Source organism: Hemicordylus capensis, chromosome 2, assembly GCF_027244095.1.
Source record: "Hemicordylus capensis ecotype Gifberg chromosome 2, rHemCap1.1.pri, whole genome shotgun sequence".
In the NCBI taxonomy this organism is placed as follows: domain Eukaryota; kingdom Metazoa; phylum Chordata; class Lepidosauria; order Squamata; family Cordylidae; genus Hemicordylus; species Hemicordylus capensis.
Genome location: NC_069658.1, coordinates 195,552,373 through 195,576,616, shown reverse-complemented (window position 1 = coordinate 195,576,616; position 24,244 = coordinate 195,552,373). Strand labels below are relative to the sequence as shown.

Below are 24,244 nucleotides of genomic sequence, written 5' to 3'. Positions count from 1 at the left end.
GATAACCTATGAGATGTCCCTGGCAACAACAACCAGAAGAAGCCTTCACAGTAAGTGAAACCAATGCTCTGTTATCAGCTCAGAGGAAATCAGTATCACCTGTAATAGCTTTGCAACTCGTTGGGTCATCAGACTTCAGGATGTAGCCGTCGACACACAGACATTTGAAGCTACCCAAGGTGTTGATGCATATCTGGCTGCAGGGGTACGTGGTAGTGCACTCGTCCACGTCAATGCAAGTCTTCCCATCATCCTTCAGCCGGAACCCAGGGCGACATCTGCACTGCAGGGGGGAGCAGAAATTCATTACAGGTATACAGGCAGACTGCCATTCTGTTACATGTGTAAAACACAGCCATACACAGGAAGAGCTGCGTGGTAACATACATGCTTCTTCCCATGTTCACAGCCACAGGGATATAGCCAGAAATTGTGAATTACTACTCAGTTCTGTCAGAACATAATTCCCTCCCCATCACACATGCATTTTTTAAAAAACAAAAACAAAAAACATTTATATACATGGTTTACACGTTTTTAGATAAAACTGAAATAGCGCTATCTCACATTACAGGTGTCTGTACACTTGTACATGATTGTGTCAATGATGGTACCTGTTTTTCATTTAAAAAGTGAACCTGGATACAAGCCCCCTCAAATGGAGGGTACAGATAGGCCATTCACATGCTATATTTAACATTTGTACAAACAAATGCACAATGTACAAAGGTACAAATCTGTCCACAGGTACAACCATTCAAATGTTGTGTTGAACACAGGTCCAACAGTACGCTTCCTTTCTGCGCAATCCCCCCCTTGATGCTCAGCACCTGCTGAGGCTGCTACGCAACTTCAAAGGCAGCCCCAATTGTGTAGCAATGAGGTTGATGCAGAAGGACTTGCAAACACTTCTAGGCTGCAGCACAGTGTTCCTCTCCATTTAAAACGCTTCATAAAAGCCAAATAAACTTGCATCATTATGAATGAAGGGCATGTAAATAAAGCACCCACAAGCAAGACACACAAAACACAAATAAAATGTACCAAACACTTCCAGTGAACAAAAACTGGGATGCCTAAAAGGCAGACAAATATAGGTACACAGTATATATGCATTCACATACAAAAAGGGTGTAACAGAGGAATCAGAAACCAAAAGTAGAACTGGTTCCAATTACAGTTTCTGTAAGACATGAATACAGACAGAGACAGCCGAAGCTGAAAGTCTTCACCACACTGGAAAGGCATGGCTTCTTGTGGAAATCTTACAGTAACTCTTCTGGATCTGTGTGTTGGATTTGATTTGGACTTTCCCCGATCATCATCATCATCATCTCCTCTCTGGCACTTTTGATTTTCCTGTGTTTTCATATCTCTCAAAAAGGGTGACGTGGGAAATGACAACTCCTTTCTCCAAATCTGGTTTTGGAATCACAAGGCACTGGGAACCTGTACTGAGAACATTGTTCCACAGTGGCTAAAGACCATGGGTGTAGCATCCACTGGACAAGCAGGGACAAATATACCTGGGCCCAGGGGGTCAGGGGGCCCCCAAGCGGGCCGCCTCGCCACTGCCGCCACTGCCCTACAGCTGCCCCTGCCCCGCTGCTATTTCTTATATGTTGGCTTCCGAGGTGGGGGTGCGGGGTAAGCCGAGAGAGGCAGGCCACTCCCCTCGTGGTGGCAGTGGCAGGCGCTGTGGCTGGTGGGCTTCTACGGCCAAACTGCGCAGTTTGACTATGGACGTCTCATGCCCGTGACGTCACAGGCATGAGGCATCCATAGTCGAACTGAGCAGGCTGCCCAGAGAGGCCCGCCAGCCACAGCACCTGCCGTCATCACAACGGGGGGTGGCCTGCCCCGCTTGGCTTCCACCCCAACCCTGGAGGCCAGGATAAGAAGCAGCAGTGGGGCAGCGGCAGCAGGGGTGTCAGGGGCGGCCAAGGAGGAGATAGGAGCAGGGGGTGTGACTTATGACGAATGGGTGCCCCCTGCCCAGATGTTTTTTCCCCTAGCCCCCAAGTGTCTATGACCCTGCTAGGAACAGCTCAAGACATTTTAGTGCCTGAGGCAGAAAATCACATCAAGCTGTCTTATGCAGAGTTAGACCAATGGTCCAACTAGCCTGGAAGTGTCTCCTCTTGCAGCGGCAACTTTCTCAAGTCTCAGACAAAGCAAGTCTTTCCCAGCCCTGTTATCTGAGAGCCTTTTGAATTGGAGATGCCAGGTACTGAACTTGGGACCATCTGTTTGCAAAGCGGATGCTCTACCACTGATGCTCCAAATAGTATCCCCACAAAGGTAAGAATAAAACAACAAAACAACGAACTGAACAATTAACATCTGGCTGCTCTAATGGTACCCCCGAATCTCCTGCTTGGGTGGGGGGTAGGGGTCAGCCCTTATAGTAAACCTTATGAACAGATGAATAAGGCCACAATACAGATTCAAGGGAAGTGGGGGCTGCAGACGACAGAGCTGACTTCATGGTTATCTAGGACAGAGGTTCCCAACCTCTGGTTCCCAGACGTTGCTGGACTGAGGATGATGAGAGTTATAGTGGCAGAGGATGATGGCAGTTGTAGTTAGGGGTGTGCACGAAACCACTCTGGGCGGCTCAGTTTGAGTTTCAACTGAACTCGAACCAAACCACCTGATCTGCAAACCGGTTCCAATGCATCAGCCAGCAGTTTGGTTTGTGCCTAGAACCAGGTTGAACCGGTTCTAGTGCTTGCAAAGGGGAATCGAGTACAAGCATTGGGGGAACCTTACAGGGATGAAAAAGGGCGGGGGGCAGGCAGGAGATTGATTACCTTACGTGCCACCACAGTAGGAACCCTATGGGGTCGAAAAAGGGCAGGCCAGGGAGTAGGCGGGGGTTATCTTGTGTGTCACCACAGCAGCACAGCTACTTGCAGGTGGATGGTAGTGGCTCCCCTAGGCCCCGCTGGGGCTTCCCCGCCTTCAGCTTGGGCTGGCAAGAGCTCGGTTCTGGCCTCTGAGTCAATGCTGAGGCCATTAGAGTACATGCGTGGAGGCCATTTGCACCAAAATGCCAGGGACATTTGTGTCACCCACCAGCCCGAGCTGATGGCAGGGGGAGCGATGGAGGGGCCTAGGGGATGTAAGATAGCCTCCCCCCACCGTTTTGTTTTGTTTTTTGCAGTGCCATACCTCTCCCCACCGTTTTAACCCTGTAGGTTCCCCCGATGCTTGTAAAGAGGTATCCTTACTGGATTTCCCTTTGTAAGCACTAGAGCCAGCCGAACTGGTTGGCCCGGTTTGGCTCAAACTTGGGCTGTCCCCACTTTTTGGAGGACTGGAGGGTTTGAGCTCTGGTTTGCACACCCTTAGTTATAGTGCGCCATCAGGGGACACATGGTTGGAAACCTCTGCTGTAGAGCAAACCCCTAGCAGTCCACATAAGCCCACCCACTGAGGAGAAATCACCAGGCCCAACCTTGTAGCCGATTCTGAGGTCCTCGCATTCCTGGGAGCAGCCACTGAGTTTCTTGTTGAGGCACTCGTTGATGAAACAGTTTAGCTCATCGGAGCCATCGCCACAGTCATTGTTGTTGTCACAGAGCAGACTCTGAGAGATGCACTTCTCGTTTCGGCACACAAAGGAGGTGTCATTGCACTTGCTCTCTGAAATGACGGGGAGGAGGGTCAGCACAGGCACCCAGAGCAATCTCAAGGCTGGGGCTCCTTCTCTTTATTTTTGCGCTTGATTCTCCCCTCACCCATCCCACTAATGAGGACAGCCCTGCTGCACATGGCTCACTCCCCACCCGTCTAAGCTCAGATTGCACCACACACGTAGCAAGGAGGATCACCCAAACAGAACACAAATTGCAATTGTGCCCCATGCCAGTCAACCTGCATATACAAAATGTTTGTTTCCTGCTCAGCTCTGGAGATCTATTTGCCACATGCAGAGTACAATTCAAACTGGAAAAAGGGGCCTGCATTTTATTTATTTATATTTATATACTTTAAGACCCCAGGGCAGTTAACAAGATAAAGACATTATCCTTGACACTCTTTATTAGCCCTGACACTCTCTGCTCTTTGCCTGGCACAACAGAAAACCATGGGGGGTGGGGGAATGCTCCTTATTTCCACTTTTGTCACCACATTTTCAAAGTTATCTTGGCTGACCACACGGGCCACATGTTTACTTTTTTAAAAAAAATGGAAGTTTGCATTCTTAGGCTTCTGCTCACAACATGTCTCAAAGACTGAACAAGGTTTGTAAGGATCGTGTCAACAGCTCACTATGTTAAGGACAGCCATATTAAAACAACATGCATTCAGCCGCTCCAATTACTACCGACTCAATTTACAAACTTAGCACAATAAATCTCCCTACCCATCATGGCACCTACCGGAGCTGGAGCAACGGGGATTCTTGGGCGCCTCATCGGACTGGTCATGGCAGTCAAACTCGCCATCACACTCCCAGTGCTTGTTGCTGAGGCAGCGGCCATTGGCACAGCGGAACTCATCGGGGCCACAGGTAGGGTACTCTGAGGGAGAAAGAAGGGCGGAGGAGTCAGGCCATGCAGCAACAGGGGCTCCTTCTTAACACCCCTCAAGCTTAAATAATACTGGGAAGGTTGGCATACATGTGAAGCATAGCTAGGCATAACAGAAATAGAACATCGTTCACACGACCAGCCCTACCTGGGCAGGACAGGGCTAGCCCAGGCTGTATGAAGTGCCAGGACTGATCCCGCCACTGCTCCTCCGCCAGATTCGGAACCCAGTTTCCCCAGTTATGTGGGTGTTTGCACTGCCAGCAGCCATCCTGTTCACAGAGGCAGGGGGAAGGAGTGGCCAGGAAGCCCAGAGCCTTCCCACTGCACTGCGCTGCTAGCATGGTGCATTGCGGGATATCTGGCGGCCTGGCTTCCCCATGATCGCTGCTCACCTTGCTGCTCATGCAGGTGGAGGAGCCATGAGGAGCTCCTGCATTCTCCCCAGCCCCCCTCTGTTTGGTCCATGTGAATGACCTTAATGTATTGCATCTACTGTGTCTGCATTCCACACTTCCCCTAGAGGGCCAGGGGATCAGATTTGGGGGAGGGCGGGGGGAGAATACAAGAGGCTGCAGAGGGAAAGCTAAAAAGCTAACATTAGTTTTAATGTTATCTAGTTTTAACTGTAATTTTAATCTGCTTTCAGATGGATCTTTTATTTTAATTCCAATGTTTTTTTTATTTTACCGCTTTGGAAGAGCGGTATATAAATCAAATAAATAAATAAAAGCTGCTCCTCCCCTCGGTGTGTGAGCAGAAGTGTTCCATTTGTGCAACACATGTGTCTATGGGTTATCTATCACCTTTTAATCCTGTCCTTTTCCCCAAGGAACTCGGAATATTATATAGAGTCTCCACCATTTTATCCTCACAACAACCCTGTACAGTAAGTTAGGCTGAGAGAGAGTGACTGGTCTAAAGTCACCCAGCTAGTTTCATGGCTAAGTGGAGATATGAATCTGGGTCTCCCAAGTCTCAGTCTGACACTCCAACATCTCTGTCTCTCTCTGAATGGTGTCACAAGGGCACTAACTAGACCTGATGTGAACCCTCTGAAAGGAATCAAGTCAAATATGATCAGCTACATATCATTGCAATGCCATCCTATTCACCACATGACTTTCAGTAGGCTGGAACCACCTGTGTGACTATTCAAGAAAAAAGAAGCAACTGGGGGTTGGGAAATAACACCAAAGGAACAGCAGCCAGTAGAAACAATGGCACTAAACATTATTTGTTTAAAAGGCAAATATTTGCCATTGGGAAAATGTGTTTCTCAGAAATTTTTCTACCCCACTAAAAGAGCTATTTCTCAATATGAAAATCTACACTGGAGAACATGTGGTGTAAGGGTACCTATTGTCAAGTCAAAGGCCCAGTTCTCGGTTTGCACTTACCACATTCTGGGGATTCATCAGAACCATCTCCACAGTCGTCATCATGGTCACACACAAAGTGTTTGGGGATGCACTGCTGGTTATTACATCTGTACTCACGTTCATCGCATGTGTTGTTATAGACTGAAATCAGATGCCACAGCTGCAATCACCATACAACTCAGGACCTCTCATCATACTACAGTTATTAATGTATTAATTATATAATGTATTAGTTTCACATGTATTCCTTTCAGCCTAAAAGTCCATGACCATCCTTTTAACAGTGTGGATGGATTCATTCAATTGCTCCCGTCCACAGTTTTTAAACTTGCCATGACACACACACGAAAGGCTTTGTAAAAGGTTACTCCACGAGAGGAGTAACCTGTATCGCAACGGATCAATGAAGCTCAATTGATCAATGAAACTGGGTACTGAGAAGAAGTAACTCACAGCAGTGGGCAGCTGAACCTTCATCAGAACCATCGGCACAGTCTTTGTCCCCATCACACAGCCAACGTTTTGGCACACACACATAGGTGTTTGGGCACTGGAAAGCATCTGGATTACAGGTGGTGAGACCTAGAGGGTCAAAAAGGATAGTGAGAGAGGCTGCTGATTGATTACCATTTAGAGAATCAGGGTCTCTCTGGGACAAAGAAAGGTCGTGGTATTGTTGTTCTCAACACTAATACCCATCTTCACACCCAAGAGTTTTCTGTGACCTTTCAAATTTCCATTGTGCTTTTAGAACAGCAATTAGAAGTCAAAAATATTCAATCCCAGTCCCTAATTTGCCAGAATCCATATCCCTTCTAGAGCTAGGGGCCTTTCCCCCTGAAGCATCCTATTCCTGCGACAATCAGAAAGAGAATTCTGGAAGCTGGAAGTTCGCAATGTTAATTGCCCTTGAGATGACAGAATGAGGGGTTTTTGCTAGAATGGTGCTCAATGGGGAAAATTCTCAGGCTAGTGACCAATATTTCCGCCCTTCTGCTGTAGCCCGCAGTTTGGCTTGTGCAAGCTTTTTCAGTACAAGCTGTTTGTCCTCTAAGGAACCCCGCCCCCTGCACCTTTTCTTATTTTTTGCACGACCCAGTTTCAAACTGTAGTCAGGACTGCAAAGGTTGATCTATGGAGCGGGGCTAGTGGATGGATGCTTCTGCTTTGTGGCAAAGGGTTGGGCAAGAAGACCTTTTTGGCCCCTTCCATGACTCTATCAAAAGAAACTAGAATGGGCTCCCTGTCTCCTCCAAGTACACTCAGCTTCCCACTCAAAACAGCAGCTGTACGTTCCACACAAACCTGCTTCGATCCACTTTCTTCTGCACCCCCCATCATCTTATCTTGTTTGCATTTCACCCTATACATCATTCTGCCCCGGCCATTCTGCAAGTCACACACACTCTCCCTCCTTCCCTCCCAAATCAGAAGCAAAGGCTTACTGCAACGGTGGTCTTCGTCAGAGCCATCACCACAGTCATCTGCGCCATCACATACCCACTGCTTGGAGATGCAGCGATGATTGTTGCATTCAAACTTCACTGGGAAGCAGAATTTATCTAGGAGAAATAGTTACAAAAAACTGTCAAGCAGGCAAAGAGGTACCTTTTAGAAGTAATAGCTTTCTTATATTCAGCAGGGGGAGAGCAAATTGTCCCAGTTCATCCCAGCACAAGGCCCCTTCAATGACCTTTCGCTAGTGTCTACCTTGTCTCTCTTTAAGATGGTGAGCCCTTTGGGATAGGGAAACATCTTTTCACTTTTTTGGCTGTACAAACCACTTTGAGCACATTGTTGTCCAAAAGTGGTATGTAAATAGTCTAAATAAATAATAGTAAATAACTGGCCCTGCTCCTTTATCTAACACTGAGACCTCAAGGCTAGATAGAAGAAGAAAGAGATCATTCCTTTCTGTGGCTGGTTTAATTTATTCTTATTTTTCGGACCATGCATTTCTAAATCTCGTACTTAGAGGGGCCCCCACAGACCCAAATAAAATGCCCTTGCTGAAGTGGAAGGGGTGTCTCCGTGCAAAGAGGATTCCCCACTATTAGCACTGAACGGGTGCCACCATGCCTAGTGTGGTAATGCCATCAGCACTCATGTTGAGGCAGATGAGTCTTCAGTGCTTGGAGGCCCCCCACAGAGCTAGGGGCTGTTCAGAGGGTCGTTCCATTCTGATCTCAGAACATTCTGCCTCAAAACAGGCCATTTTGGGTGTTCCGCGCTTGGAACAGAATGCTCTTCAAATTAAGGGCCCATTCCGAGCTTGGAACGAAACAGCCCAGTTTTGACTCTGAACATTCTGAGTGTTCTGAGCACCATTTTGGATTCCAAAATGGCACTCTTCTGGACTCTGCGCATGCGCGGAAGCCATTTGCATGGTCAGCACCATCATGCAAAAGGCTGCTGTGCATGCGGCGAGGCCAGAAGAATGCCATTTTGGAATCCAAAATTGTGCTTAGAATGTTCCAACTCGGATTGGGGTTGTTTCGTCAGAACAACTGGCTCGACTGGTTGTTCCAACGGAATGATCCAGGGATTTTGGGTTCCATTCCGAGCTCAGAACAGAATGCAAAATCTGCTTCGTGCACATCCCCACTAGATACAATGTGCTCGTTGAAGAGGGGGTGTCTGTGCTTGGAAGGCCCCCTGCTGCTGACTCTGAATTGCTGTGCTGAACCTTGAGTTATTTGCAGTGTCACCATTTGTGACCCTTGTCTTGAGGTGGGGGTAACCTCTCAAGCCTAGAGGGTTCCCACAATGCTCTCGTTGAAGTGAGTGAGGAGGAATCCCTGCCTGGATGGCCCCTGGGGTGCCTCCAACTTGCAGTTACTGGGAGCACCGGCTTTCTTTGGGTGCTTGCTCTCTGTACCCTGCACTCTTATTAGCCACCGAGCAGCCACCACCTCTTTTGCCTGCTGCCAGTGCCACCTGAGTGGCAGGCACAACAAAATGGCTGAAACAGCCACCCATATAAAGCAATTAAGGGTAGCTGAGAGCCAAAGCCACAATCGATGAATTAAATAAGCAGCGCCAGTCAAATAACTGAAGCAAGAATCAGAAATCAAATACTGGCCAGCTAAATGTGGCAGAAAATCAAATACACGGCTAAGTAAGGAATTAAGGCAGAAAATCAAAGTCAGTGAGGCTAATGCCAATTTATTAAATCTGCAGTGCCCATTAATAAAGGCAGGAAGCAGAAAATCAAATATTGGCCAATTCACTGTGGCAGCAGAAATGCTGAGGTAAAATATCAATTAATGAATTAAGTCAGAAAGGCCAATGAGAAGACACCTAGGTTCCTTTCCTATCTTAACAATCACATCTGGGAAAGGTATAGTAAATTTTGTGTTTGCAAAGATGAACGAGTTGTTCTAATCAGAACTAATCAGCCTACTTTCCTTTCACTGTATCTACATCTGGACTAAATTTGGTGCAAATTGAGGTCCACAAGTTAGACCTCTTGTCCCTCAAATGTTCATGTGTCCACCATCTTGGATCGGAGTGGATGTCGTCATTACAAACTGCACCACTGAGGTGTCCCTATGTGTCATTCAATACAGCTGTTCCAAATTTGATTCAAATCAGTTAAACAGTCCTCAAGTTAGTGTTTGTGCTTCAAAAGTCTATGCATCCACCATATTGGATTGAGGTGGGTGACATCATCACAAACTACACCATTGGGGCATCCCTATGTGTCCATTCAGCTGTAGCAAATTTGGTTTAAATTGGTCAGACTGTCCACAAGTTAGTGTACTTGTACCTCAAAAGTTTACATGTCCACCATCTTGAATGGAGGTGGATGACAGCGTCACAATCTTCTCCGTTGAGGTATCCCTATGTGTCCCTACAGCTGCAGCAAATTTGGTTCAAATCCGTTAAGCAGTTCACAAGTTAGCCCACTTGCGCCTCAAAAGTTTATGTGTCTGCCATCTTGAATTGGCGTGGATGACATCATCACAAGCTATGCCATTGAGGTGTCCGTGTGTGCCACTCACTGCAACTGTACCCAATCTGGTTCAAATAGGTTAGACAGTCCACAAATTAGCTTGCTTGTACCTCAGGTGTTCATGCGGCCACCATCTTGATTTGGAGTGGATGACATCATCACACACCACACCATTTGGGTATCCCTAAGTGCCCTACATCTGTAGCAAATTTGGCTCAAATCGGTTAGGCGGTTCACAAGTTAGCCCACTTGCGGCTCCAAAGTTTACACGTCCACCATCTTGGATTGAGGTGGATGACATCATCACAAACTACGCCACTGAGGTGTTCCTATGTGTCCCTACAACTGTGCCCAATTTGGTTCATATTGGTCCAGGCATTGCAAAGTTGATGGGGTGGGGGGACAAACGGACACACACACACACACAAACAGAATGCCGGGTGATCTCAAAAGCCTACTGGAAAGTAGGCTAAAAAGGGAACAGGAGTACCAAAGCACCCTGCTTTCTGTGAAATAGGCAGGACTGGGATAGTGCGGGGGATCCTCCTACCAAATATTAAAAGTATGCAATGACTGACATGAGTGGGAGGAGTAACCTGTCTCAGGATGTCCTGCTCCACTGAGGGAGAAGCAGTACTTACTGCAGTGTGTCTCATCCTCGCCATTTTCACAGTCATTTTCTTTGTCACATGTCCATGACATGGGGATGCACCTTCCACTTGGGCAAGCGAAGTAGTTGGCAGGGCACTTGGATTTCCTTACAACTCCTGGGGAAGACAGATAAAGAAGTTCATGGAATGATGAAGGCTACCCAGGTACAGCCTGGATGTGGTGAGGGTAAGGGGAATCTCAGAAAGTAGAGAAGAGTGTTACACAATAAGTTACTGGCGTACTAGTTAATGGTCTTTATAGACTCTTGTCATCATCTGGAGAAGTTAAACATGGTATTTTAGCTTGCTTGTTGTCCTAAGAGATACTCTAGGTAGACTTAAAGCCTACGGGAGGCCCAGTGGGATTTTTAAAACCTGTGTAAGATATTTCTATCCTACTTTTTGACCTAAATGGGTCCACAAATTGGCTTACAGCAAATCTAAACACAAAACAATATCAAACACATCACTTAAACAAATAACAGCCTTACACACACAGAAGTCCAAACAGAGCATCATTAAATTCAAAGAATTAAGAGTAATTGGGGCGGCAGGATACCTCCCTGCCGCCCCTTCCCCGATGTTGCCGAAAAACCTCCCAGGAGTGCTTTGCACGCGCGCACGTCACAGAGACGTGAAGCGCGCGCACGCTGTCTCTGTGACGTGTGCGCACGCAAAGCACTCCTGGGAGGTTTTTCGGCAACATCAGGGAAGGGGCGGCAGGGAGGTATCCTGCCGCCCCAATTACTCTTAAGATTACGGCGCCAGAGCGGGAAAGTGGCGGGAGGGGTAAGTAAACCCTCCCGCCGCTCTTAAAGCTACCCCCCACCCCAGTGCCGGACCGCAGTTGGCGGTTCCGTGCACACCCCTATTAGTCTGTCCCATGAAGGGCTGATGTCGCTGTCCGGTAGGTTTGTTGTTGGGTCCTGTTCCAAAAGGGACGTTGTGCTCTGTTGTCCATTTCCCTGGGTCTGAAGCGGGCCCTGAAGGGACAAATGGCTGAAAGGGCCATTTATTCTGCCTACAAAAGAACCTGTGTGAAGGGCTTTTCTCTTATCCTTGGTTTTGATGAGTAGGTCATTTAATGCCCCATCGCCAAACAGCCTGGAACCTACATAAGGGACAGCTGCCAAGTTGAAACAAGAGGTGGAGTCAACCTGCCAATGTTTCAACCGTAGGGCTCACCTTGCCACTAAAGTGGAAATGGTGGATCTGGCTGCAAAGTGTACTGAATCCAAAGTGGCGTGTAGCCATGAAGTCCTTCACCTTCTGGATCTTTAATGATGTTTGTTTTAGGTGTATTGGGTCCTCTGGTGGGTTTTGAATTAAATCTTTGAGCCATAAAAGTGAAGCCCTGGAGATGACAGAGGCTGCTGTAAATGAACGGAGAGCCAGGGAAGAGGCTCCATGAGCCCTTCTTAGGGAGGACTCTATCTCTTTTTCAGAAGGGTTCCTGAGGGAGGTGTCGCCATCTTTTGGGAGCACCGTGACTGAAAGAAAGGCCATTACAGGTCCATCAGTGGGAGGTACTTTGAGGAGCTCAAGGCTTTTTTTCAGATAAACTGTAAAACCTATTGGCTACCATACTAGGCTTCTTGGTTATCGCATGGGTGATGCCCATTCTTTTTTTATTGTGTCACTGAAAAATTCTTGGAAAGGAAAATTCTGTTCCCTGGTCTTATTTTTAGGAAATAAGAGGGCTCCCTTAGAATTGGATTGGTCCTCTCTGGGGGAGCCCAGTTGGAAATCCAGGGTGTGAATTGCCTTATTCAACAGAAGGGCAAAGTCATCTGGGATAAACAATCTCTGAGAGGTAGAAAGGGATTCAGTAAGTTGGTTAACCATTCCACTTCCTCTCTGGTGTCATCACTGGGATCCTGGTCCCCTGGAAGCGATAGTCCCACGATTATCCGGGGCTTGTGGCACAGTATCAGGGGCTTGTTGCACCTGCATGAGGGGTGCATGCAGATCGGGTGACCTGTGATCTCAGAGGAATGAGGGAAGCTATGCCTGCTTCTTGAGGATTTGCCTTTACAGTTACTTTTCTTTTTATATTTTCTGGGAGTCTGGCTTTCTGAGGACAAGGAAGACGATGGTGGGTCTCTCCTTTGCCATTTATGTCTTGCCCCCTTCAATGGCCTGGACTGCTGGGGAGACTTATCCAGCAGGTCTTTAAGCCAGGTCTGCTATTCTGAGGGTACTGTATCAAATGCACCCGAAGGGTGGCTGGACAGCCCCAGTTCAGGGGGGTCTGTTGGGGCTTATCTGATAGGCCCTTGTTTATCCCGTTGGGACTCGCTGTCTGAAAAGGCATCCACGGCTCTGTTTTCACACTGTCCAATTGGCCTGCTCTACTATCACACCCTTTTGGGGCCTGGGTGTTGTGGCCTCCGCAGCCTAGTTCAGGCAGCTGGGCCCAAGTGCCCTCCTTTCTCCTTGCTGCTGAGGCCCGCATTTCCCTCGTGGTGAGTGGGGGATCCCTGCATCCACAATCTGGCCCCCTGGATGGGGCAAGCGATTCCACAGTCGGCCTTGAAGACCTAGAAGGAGCTGGGAGGGTGCTGCCAGGAGAGGGATTTTCAATCCCATGTCGCTCGTAGCGAGAGGCACGCTGCTTCCTTGGGTCCCGGGGAGTGTGGGGAGGGTTTTGGGTCTCCTACCTCCCTGGGCATAGCAGGATCTGCAGTCTCCTGGTGGAAGGCCTGATGGCCCTTCCCCCAAATCCCTGATGTGAATTGTGGCTCGGGCGGCATGCAATGACAAGGGCCTCATGGCACTTGGTGCCCTATTGGGGGACCTCAGTTGAGGAAAATGAGCATGCTTTTGTTTGCCTCTAGGAACGAAGATGTTTCAGACCTGGGGACTGGTCTGCATCCTAGCTGCTGGTAAGGAGGAGAAGCAGAATAGAGAGAAATGCAGAGAAGACGAAAAGGGCTTGCTTTTAAAAAAAAAAAATAATAATCAGGAGGAGGAGAAAGCTGGTAGAATATAGTAACTGAAAAGGAACTAGAAGGAATCGCTATAAAGTGGGAAAAGAGAAGGCTTTGGGGAGAGAGGAGAAAAGGCTGTCTCTGGAGCAGACGCAGGACTATCAGAACTGGGCAGAGTTATCTTTCCCAGGGCTATTTAAGCTTTCTAAGTTAATTTGCATAGCCTGCCTCTGGAGCAACAGGGAAGTATAACCCACAAGATGTCCTCTTTCAGCAGCAGGGGAAATCCTCTATGCTTTCAAGGAGAGAATTTCTCCTCTCCCTGGTGTAACCTGCTCTGTCCCCTCTCTCCATTCAAAAAGCAAGTAAGGGCCATCTTTTGCCATAGGAGCCTACCTGCACACTCAGGCCTTCTCTGGAGGTCCTGTTCTTTGTTCACTCTCTGCCAAACGTGTTTGGGAGGAGTTGCATATGACAAGGTCTCCCCCTGACTTCCCCAAAAGGAAAGCAGTAGGAAGGGGAAATACCAGAAGAGTCTATCTCAAGCTCACAAAGTAAGAATTCACTCTCTCCATGCTGAAGTACCCTCCATTCTACCAGGATCTGATGTCTGCCAATTCTCTGATCAGCACAAAATCCAGCATCAGTCAGAGGTGCTCACCTGGGCAGTTCTGCTCATCTGAGTAGTCCCCACAATCGTTGCTGCCATCACACACCCAGGACTGAGCGTAGCACATTGATGTGTGCTCACACTTCAGGAAGGTGGTGCCTTTTACTCCCAGTTTGAAAAAGCTGCTGCAGTCAGTCATGCCTACAGAAAGGGAGGAAATGAACATGCAGTCACAGTTTTTTTCTGGATTAAAAGTGGAAGCAGAGCTCACTCTTACACTCAGAAATACAAGTATATATTTTCTTGATCTGCTCCCAGAACCATGGGAAGGCAATCTGCTTGGTAGCTGTGGATTAACTCAGTCCACGTTGCCACCTGGCGTTGCACACTTCCCTTTGGCCTGTCAGAGCTCAGGATGGGAGTGTACTTTCTGGATGATGGTTTACTGCCATAACATTGGGGACTTCTTTTTAGGTTTAGTGTTCACCTCCAGAGTTCCTAATGGTAGCACAGTTGCATTATGGGTAGAGCTCTTTCCCCCTTGCATCTTTCCAGTTATCATGCGGTAAGAACTTTCGCCACTTCTTTGAGGGAAGAGAGCTGGTCTTGTGGTAGCAAGCATGACTTGTCCCCACAGCTAAGCAGGGTCTGCCCTGGTTGCATATGAATGGGAGACTAGAAGAGTGAGTACTGTAAGATCTTCCCTTCAGGGGATGGAGCCGCTCTGGGAAGAGCAGAAGGTTCCAAGTTCCCTCCCTGGTGGCATCTCCAAGATAGGGCTGAGAGAGATTCCTGCCTGCAACCTTGGAGAAGCCGCTGCCAGTCTGTGCAGGCAATACTGAACTAGATGGACCTATGAGCTGACTCAGTATATGGCAGCTTCCTATGTTCCACAGCCCTTGACGTGCAGCTGCATATGCTTTCTCCTCTCAACCCGCATTTTCACCCAGTTCTCCCACCTATTCTTTCTCTCTTTGTGACCAGAGGCACATCGGGGCTCCTTGATGGGGTCTGGAAGTGACAGGGCCCAGTTTCTTGAGGCAAAACTGGCCCTGGCCGAGGGCAATACAGCTAGGCTTCTTGCTCGCCCCCCTGCACTTTTCACTCACAGCTGATGTGTGAATGAAAAGTGCAGGGGTGAGCAAGACCTATATAAATATGGTGGCGGGTGGAGAGCCATCCCACACGCCTCTGCAACACTCACTGCAGTTCATCTCATCTGAGGCATCCTCGCAGTCAATATTTTGGTTGCAACGGCTCGAGTTGCCAATGCAGGTGCCATCCCGGCAGCGGAACTCTGTAGCAGCACAGCTTGTCTCTGGAACAAATGGACACACACAGGGGCTCATTATTCTTGTATTTTGAAAGAATCCTGCTCTTCCTCTAAGGAGCGCAGAGCAGCGTACACAGACCCCTCCTCATCTTCTCAAACAACCTTGTGAAGTAACTCAGGAAGCTTTGGGGCCGAGTGGGAGTTTGGTCTCCCTGGTTTATGTTTGACGCTCTGGCCACATACTGCACTAGTGCTCAGCGCAGCTACCTTCAAGGGCCGATCTTCAGCAGGACTTCACTTCGCTTGCCAAGCTAAACCATGGCTTCCCTCTACTTTTGGAATCAGGACTAAGGCAACAGGTGATGGCTGGCATCAGCCATGGTTAAGCATTTATGCCTGCACTGTGCTTCTGTGTGCCGGATGCAATGGGAACCCTGCCCAGGAGCCCAGCAGTGATTTCACATCTACTCTACATCAGAATCAGAAACGACAGAAGCACCCATGTCACCCATGCAGAGGCTCCTGCGCCAACTAAACTACAAAGTTGCAGCTAAAGTGAAGCCAGTGCTTGTCTGCTTCGGGCAACAGTAGCAGGCTGTCAAAATCTACAAAACGTTAGCAGCAGCGTTAGCCCTCCCAGCTGGATCCCCAGTTCCAAGCACTGACTGTTGCAAGGCACTTCATCCGAGTTGTCTCCACAGTTGTCCACACCATTGCACCAGTCTCTGCTGGGCACGCAGCGCTTGTTTGTGCAGTGCAGGTAGCCTTTCTTACACTTGCGGTTGCCTGCAACACAAAATTAGAGCACTGAGAGAGAGAGAGAGAGAGAGAGAGAGAGAATGCAAGCAAGCAAGCAGATTTCAAACTAGCAGGGTACCTCTGGGAAGGCTTGTATAGATTCCAGTCACATTAAACATCCTTAATTTGGAGTCCAAACTGCTCTAACTCTCTGAGAATTTGGCTGTACAGGGGGTGGAGGAGGAGACTGTGGGTGGCATAAGATCCTGCTTCCACATGAATGGCTGGCCACTGGGCATGGCACTTTAGAATGTGGCAAAGAGAAGCTGGTTGTGAGCCAGGTCCTCTTGCATCAGGTCCTGGGAAGGGTCCTACAGTTTGTTCAGATTCAGAGGCGGGGTTCCGGTTGTGGGGAGACCAGCAGGAGGAAGAGGCTGTTGTCTTCATCCCTGTTTGTGGGCTTCCCAAAAGCATCTGGCTGGCCACTGTGGGAAACAGGATGCTGGCCGTGATGAATGCTAAGTTAAGCTGGATTGAACAAGGCTCTTTGTAAGTTCTTAAGTGGCTTGCTTTTAGGGGTGTGCAGAACCCTTTACAAGCAAAAGGGGATCTTCTAAACCCCAGCAGCATGGTCAGCACAGTGATGGCATGGTTCCTGTTTCTGTGCATGTGCGGAGATCATGCAAATGGACTCCGCGTATGCGCGGAGGCTGGAACCATGCCACCGTGCAGGCCATACTGCTTGGGGGAGCGCTTGGGTTTAGAGGAGCTGCCGGTGCCACCAGTAAGGTACCTTCTTGCTGCCGCCCCCCACCCTGGCCACCCTTAGGATTCCCCTTTGCTTGTAATAGCCCGTCAAACTGGGCATAGCCCACTGAACCGGTTCAACTCGGTTTGCTAGAACGGATCAAGCTGCCAGTCAATTCGACCAAACTGGTTCATGGACCAGCAGTTCGATTCAAATTTGTACCAAGCCATAAAAAAACAGGTCCATGCACACCCCTATTTGCTTCAACCCTAAGCCACCCCAATCTAACTGTGCAGGGTTGACAGAGAATCTGTCCCCAGCTCCCTAAGATGTTATTGAGTGAACGGAGAGATCAAGGCTGCTCTCAGAAAGACAGTAACAGCTAAGAGTGACACATTTTCCTTGGAAAGAAAGAGGTTTCTGTATTATCTTGCAAATTAAGCAATAAATGCCAAATCAAGAATCTGCTGGGTGCATTTTTCTTGGGGGAAATGTATGGGAAAGGAAAAAAGAAAAGAAGAGCTGCAAGGGTAGCATTCTGGCCATCTCATATACCTCATCTCCCATTCTAATCATTGCACTTTAATTGTCTTGTCAGAAATGGGCAGAGAAAACAACAGAACTGGTACTTAGCCCCTTGGCAAAAGCCACTCTGTAACTACTATGGGTGTAAACATAGTAGTCAAACAGAATCAAACTTATCAATGGGCGAGGTAGGGGAGTGAAGCAACAGGCAAGCAGAGGAGCAAAGGAAGGGACCTTACTGCAGTAGGATTGCTTCTCATCTGACTTGTCCTTGCAGTGGGCCACGCCATCACAGGTGTTGCTGAAATCAATGCAGTCGCCATTTCCACACTCAAACTCATTGTGCACATTACAGGTGGAGTTTGCAGCTAAGGGAGGAAGAACAGGGGTGAGTGTAAACACACAAGCCTAACAGTTCTTCTTTCATTGGAGACTGTTTCAGGACACTGGTATCCCCAACCAGCTCTGTGTTTGCACCCGACATCTGGAAAAGGGGCAAGTGTCAAGCTCGCAGCAGCAGCTGTAATGCACCCTCAGCACAGGATAGAAGGGAACTAGAGTTATGTTGCACGGTAACAGATGGGAAGATAGAAAGCCTGGCATATAAAAAGACACAGAAACAAGTCACAATAGCAAGAAGAATAACTATGCGAATTCACGGTGGCACTCTCTTCCAATCACAAATAACGGTGGGAAATTGCTGGTGTGGGTGTTACACTTTCACAACTGGGTTTTTACCCATTGGTAGATGTCTGGCACCATAGTCTTGCCAGGTCTGATGTACTGCTTCTGGGACCGCTTAGTGCATCTCAAACTAGTGCCTATGTGCAGTAGGTTGAGAAATATTGCTGTCTGATTGATAGACCAAGCATCTCTCTGTGGCCACCAAGGAGGGCTCAAGGCATTTGCTTTGCACTCATTCTAGGATTGTTTGAACTCCATACACATGGCTACACATTACAAATTCAGATGTAGGATCTCTCCGGAAAGGATCTCCCTGGAAAGATCACAAAGTTGCAAATCTTTGCCATGACAACCATGACTTACAAAAGAAGGAAAATAGACCTTATGCACTGTGTGTAGAAAGTTGTATGGCCAAGATCTGTGGTTCATACCGTAACTGCAAGATACTGGGGATCTCAAAGTCAAACCACAGTTTCCAGTGTATCACCACGACAGCTTACCAACATGGGGAGCTGCTGGCCTGATTTAGTGGCCATAGGGGGAAACTGTAGCTTCCAGGCTAGCAGGGTCAGGTGATATAAGGAATAATTAAGAATCCAGCTTCCCCCTGCTAACTGAGCAAAGGGGCACCTTTAAAAAGTGGTGATTCTCTTTATTTAGCAGGGGGAGAGCCCTATCCATCTCCAGCAGAGCACCCCTCCAGTGGTTATTGTTGGTGTCTTTCTTATGTTTCTTTTTTAGGTTATGAATCCTTTGAGGACAGGGAGCCCTTTTATTTGTTTGTTTGTACATAAACTGCTTTTGGAACTTCTGTTGAAAAGCGGTATATAAATATCCATCGTATTTATATCCGTATCCGTATCTGGCTCTAAAAAGCTGCTGCCTCTACGCTGGCTCCTCAGTCTGATCCTCATGAGTCCAAGGGGTAGACTGGGGGACTGGTGGGTGCCAGAGCTCAGCTGAGGGATCACTGCATGAAACCCTAACATAGAACGCCATCCTCTTTTCATGGAAAGGGCTTCTTCTGTTTCTGCTTTAATCTTAAAGTCTGCAAACAACAATGTGGCAAACTGATATCAAAACATGCCATGAGAAGCGAACATGTTACTCCAGGATCAAGGAAAAAACTATCAAGATTTGAAAATGTAACAGATTGCCCGCCCCCACCGCATTTCAGCCAATAAATCGTATCCTGCTGTGACACCCCCCCCGACCCCTCCCTCTCTCACACACCCCTATGGCCAAAAGCCAGAAACCTCCCCATGTCCCATCATATCTTGGTGGGTGCTTACCTCTGCATGAAAAATCATCCTGAAGGATCCTGTGACCACGGCAAGAGCAGATGACTTCACTCTTGGCTGAGAGGAGGCACAGGTCCTGGCAACCGCCATTGTTCACTCTGCACAGAGAGAGTTCACCTGGAGCGCGCCAGAGGAGGAGAGTGAGACACATGAACTTTAGGACTAGAGGGCAGAGGGGGAGCAGCAATCTCTCCCAAGAGATACAAAGGAAGAGAAAATGCTCAGTCTTATGCATGCTGATCTGGAATAAACCCCACTGAGTTCAATGGAACATAGTCCCAAGTAGACAGGCAGACCACTGAGGCCCGCCTGACCCATCACTGCTCCATGGGCCCTTGTGCCTCACTGGCACACTACTGCATAGCTTCCCTGAATGACACATATGCAGTTGAGGGCACTAATGAGAAAACAGGAACAAATTCACACAGAAAAGGGGAAAAATAGCATGGACATATTTTTCAGAGGTATAAGTCTGCTTTACACTGAATTTTTCACTTTTTCGGGTGAAATTCTGTTAGCACTATAAATGGGAAGAATCTAAAAAGCAACTACTACTGGGAGAAATGATGTATGGATTAGGAGGGCATGATATAACTCTGATTTCCCCAAATTTCTGGAAACTTGGGTACATTTTTTTCTCTGAATTAAAATGGTAGACACACATCACTATTACACATCAAAAGATTTATCTTTAGAGTGCAAAGGAGTAAGAATGACCTCCCTCACACAGAACAATTTGTGTATTTCTTCATGAGTTGCTACTCTGAGTATATCTTCTAAGACAAGTCCAGAACACTGAATCATGCAGAGCCTCAACAGGCAGGCTTCTCTGAGGGTGGATCATTCTGTTGTGTCATTGCCCCGGGAGTGATTGGATGATCCAATCGTATCCATGGCTGAATTACCAACCACCAATGGAGGCAGTCTGGAAGGAAGCAAGGCCAAGGCCATGAAGTCTGCGGAGATGCTGTGGAAGCCTAGCATTATTATTGAATTAATTTGCTTCTCACGGCACACAGTTTGGAAACGAGAGTTGTAACACAAGAGGTGAAGGAATTATGGTGGAAAAGAAGGACGCAACTGGTTTGTAGGTTGTTACAAAAGAGGAGATGCATGGCGCCACCAGTGTCAGGAGTTGACATTGTTGAGTTTCATTGCCAGCAGGGAGGGTGGATGAATGAGAACAGATTGGGCAGGCCCTTCCCTTGTGAACCGCTGAACAGGGGCTGTAGCTTGGTGGCAGCAGAGCACCTGCTCTACATGCAGGAGGTTCAAGCCATGGCATCTCTAGAGAAGGCTGGGAAAGACTCCCCTCTGAAATCCTGGAGAGCTTCTGCTGGTCAGTGTAGACAGTACTGAACCAGATGGACTAAGTATCTAACTCAGTATACAGACAGCTTTATATGGGCATATTGTCAACAGGATGGATATTCAAAACCGGCAAGGATTACAGGGAAACTGGGGGATGAACAAAGAGAGGAGCGTCCCTTACAGCTGTTGGTGTCGTTGGCTACAGCAATGATACCCATCGGCTGCTGAGGAATGTCGATGCGCAGATGCTTCATGTCGGAGCCCACATACTTGTTGGCACGCTGCACAGAGCGGCGCACCCAGTCTGTCCAGAAGATGTAGTCACCGTAGACAGCCAGGCCAAAGGGATGTACTGGCTCAGCCTTAAGGATCACCTGTTGGGGATTACCACAATGTTAGTGGGGAGGAGAGTGCATCCACTAAGGGTACTGGCATAGCATTAAAACCACTAGCAACCCAAAGGTGCCTTCACTTGTACCTTTCACTGGAGGGCTAACTAATGGATTAATATGCTGTTGACACATTCGTGTCAACACAAACCAGATCACCAGATTTGGTGCAGTTTGCATACTATAGTTCTTTGCCCAAATGACCACTCCCGGTTTTCCTTTGCCTTTCTCCCTAAGAGCTCTGAAGGCTTGGAAGTCATGTTGCTCTGTAGGCTGTTTTCTCCCAAGTCATGCAATTATAAGTACAGAATTGTCCTGGTCAAGACACAGAGAGATTATCCAGCCACAGGTTTTTGTGTAGGTGGAGAGAACTAAATGGTTTATATATTTTGTGGCAACAGTGGGTTGGGCAGTAGTGCCTGATGGGTTGAAGTCTTTAAGCTTTCCCCCCCATAGGGAATAATGGGGATTTCAGCCGCCCCATATCTCCACTTGGGGGGGCAGGGGGGCCCAGAGCAGGGTGTGGTGTAGTGCACATAGGGTGCCAATGACCCCCAAAGCCACAAGCCCATGGCATACTGGGTTTTGTTGTTTTCAGTGTTTGAGGTGTTCTGAGATTAGATTCTTTGGTGGGAAATGAGAGTGGATTCTTTCTAAATACATTCATCATTTTGCACTAAATAAGTGTATGAATGAACAAAAATGAGCAGCGATAGGGGATTCTAAGTTGATGAACTTAGAATCCACTATCACTGCTCATCTTTGTTCATTCATAAACTTCTTTGGTGCAAAATCTACTCTCAGAACACCTCAAACATTGAAAACAATAAAACCCAGTACTCCATGGGCTTGTACACTACACCACACCCGGCTCTGGGCCATCTTGGTGCCCCGTAAGTGGAGATATGGTGCTGCTGAAATCCCCATGATTCCCTATGGGCGGAAAAGCTTAAACACTTCCACCCATCAGGCATTACCACCCAACCCACTGTGGCCACAAAATGGAGGTCCGAATCCCTGAATTTTTTGTGGGGCTGCAAAAATCCCCATTATTCCCTATGGGGGGGGGAAGCTTAAAGACACGCCAACTTCAATTTAAAAAAAAACACACCACCCCTTTCACCAGTTTCTTTGAAATCTGGGTGGTAGCAGGCACCCTTTGGGGCACTACCACTCACCCCACCCCAGAACCCCTTTTCTGCCCTGAATCTGTCTCAAAGATAAGCCAACTTCAAACAATTGTTTAAAATCACCCCTTTGCCAAATTTCTTTGAAATCTGGGTGGTAGCTTCCTTGCACCCATTGGGCACTACCAACCACCACAATCTGCTCTGGGCCACCCTGGTGCCCCCCACATGGAGTTATAACTAAGGCTGCTAAACTCCCCATTATTTCCTATGGGGGGAAACTTAAAGATGCATGAACTTCCAAAAAAAAAAAATTAAAATCACCCCTTTGCCCAATTTCTTTGAAATTTGGGTGATAGCTTCCACCTATTGGGTACTTCCACCCACTCTACTCTTTTGCCCCTCGAACCCCTTTTTGGCCCCAAATTAATTCAGATTTGGAAAATTCAGGAACAAATCAAATCTGGGATGATTCGGGGTGTGTATGTGTGTGTGTGTGCACAGATTTGGACCCAAAGCAAATTGGGTGATTCAGTTTGGGTACAAATAGAATTTAAAAAATCTATTTGTGCACATCCCTAGTTGCTGGTATCTACTCTGAGCCTAAGATAGTGACTATTAGTACTGGCAACTAGTTGATGGCCAAACATTAATCCAGTGGTAGCCACGGGCTGGAAACAGGCAATAGCTTTTTAAAAGAGAGTGCCAGTTCTGTATGGGGGAAGAAAAAAAGGTCAAACTTTAGACTCCAGCTTCAGATGTGTTGGGTTTACTGGAGGTTTGTCATGTATTCATGATATACATATCACATGATGACAAAGGCACTTCATTATTGGGACCGTGAACACAAAAGTGCTTCCTTGTGCTGTTGGATAAAGTCCTTGAAAGGTCTTTTAAAGGCTGGGAGGCAGATATTTGTTTTTTACGAGACTTTTCCGATACTGTCTCTCTTTCACTTCTGGTCAATCAGGTTCTGAAGCGCTATTTTTAAAAACTACACAACCTGTTAACCTTAGGTAAAAATGAGGCAAGTGTACACTTCAAAAGCAGTGATCTCTCTTTCAAACCATCTCGAATGTTTTTGAAAAATTACTCTCTAGTCAACGTTCCCAGAGAGAGAGAAACTGCATAAATTTCTCTGTTCTCCAGTTATCAAAAGGGCATGAGACAGTTCCTGTCACTTCCCACATCCACGACTGACAGCTTGCTCCACATCATGGCCAAATGGGAAAGCCAGACTAACCTTTGAAGCCCAAAAGCCTCCCATTCCCAGACTTCCCTAAGAGAGAACCTTGCTGATGGAGAGGCTTACCTGTCGATGAGCACCATCATATTCACACCGCTCTATCTTGTCCAGGGTGGCATCAGAGAAGTAGATTTTTTCAGCCTTGTGGTCAATGGCCAGACCATTGGGTGTGCGGATGTCTTTGTCGATAATGGTGATCATGTTGGCACCTGACAGTGAGGCTCGCATGATGCTGGGGTGTTGCTCGTTCCAGTTGGTCCAGAACATCAGGCTGGAGGGGAAGGGATTATTGATGTGAAGCACATACACCTTCAGCAGGCTTTCCCTGACTTCCCTCCATCTAACAGCCAGTTTGGTTAGTCACAGTGATGGTTGTTCAGGGAAACTCAGTGAGATTCCTCCAGAACATATGGCCTACTCCCAAAATGTCTTTCTTTACCCACTTAGTCGGTAAAGCTCCTGCTCTGTCTAGAGGTGCTAGACATTTCCACTCATTGCATAAGGGTGGAACAATTCCCACTATGTGCATAAGGGTTGTCCTGCATGGTTTAAAGGAGGCAGTGCCCGGTGGCTTAGGGGTCTTTTCCTCGATCTAGCCTTGCTGCTGTATGTCCAGATGGCAGCTGTGGTCAGGAATATCAGCTACAGCTGGTATACTATCTGCATCCTCTCCTGGAGAACAGCGATCTGACCATGATACATGTTATGGTAGCCTCTATATAGGATGTCTGTAATGAGCTCTGCTTGGGACTGCGTTTGAAAAGTGTTTGGAACCTATATCTATTGGCAGTAATGCTCCTCAGGGATGTTAGCTATAGCGGTTGTATTTGCTTCCAT

At 47.6% G+C, this 24,244-nt stretch overlaps 1 protein-coding gene across 8 annotated transcripts in view; it reads right to left on the bottom strand.

The window, feature by feature from the left end:
- LRP1 (LDL receptor related protein 1) overlaps positions 1-24,244 on the bottom strand; it is a 452,537-nt gene that overhangs the window by 64,342 nt on the left and 363,951 nt on the right. For all 8 annotated transcript variants that reach the window (XM_053288908.1, XM_053288910.1, XM_053288909.1 and 5 more), the window contains 14 exons: positions 23,474-23,678; positions 20,827-21,019; positions 19,326-19,451; positions 17,589-17,717; positions 16,005-16,124; positions 15,270-15,383; positions 14,117-14,266; positions 10,517-10,642; positions 7,366-7,482; positions 6,374-6,502; positions 5,939-6,061; positions 4,389-4,529; positions 3,461-3,648; positions 100-283 (listed from right to left, as the gene is read on the bottom strand). In XM_053288908.1, coding sequence (XP_053144883.1) covers positions 100-283; positions 3,461-3,648; positions 4,389-4,529; positions 5,939-6,061; positions 6,374-6,502; positions 7,366-7,482; positions 10,517-10,642; positions 14,117-14,266; positions 15,270-15,383; positions 16,005-16,124; positions 17,589-17,717; positions 19,326-19,451; positions 20,827-21,019; positions 23,474-23,678 — 2,045 coding nt within the window. The remainder of the gene's footprint in view (positions 1-99; positions 284-3,460; positions 3,649-4,388; positions 4,530-5,938; positions 6,062-6,373; positions 6,503-7,365; positions 7,483-10,516; positions 10,643-14,116; positions 14,267-15,269; positions 15,384-16,004; positions 16,125-17,588; positions 17,718-19,325; positions 19,452-20,826; positions 21,020-23,473; positions 23,679-24,244) is intronic.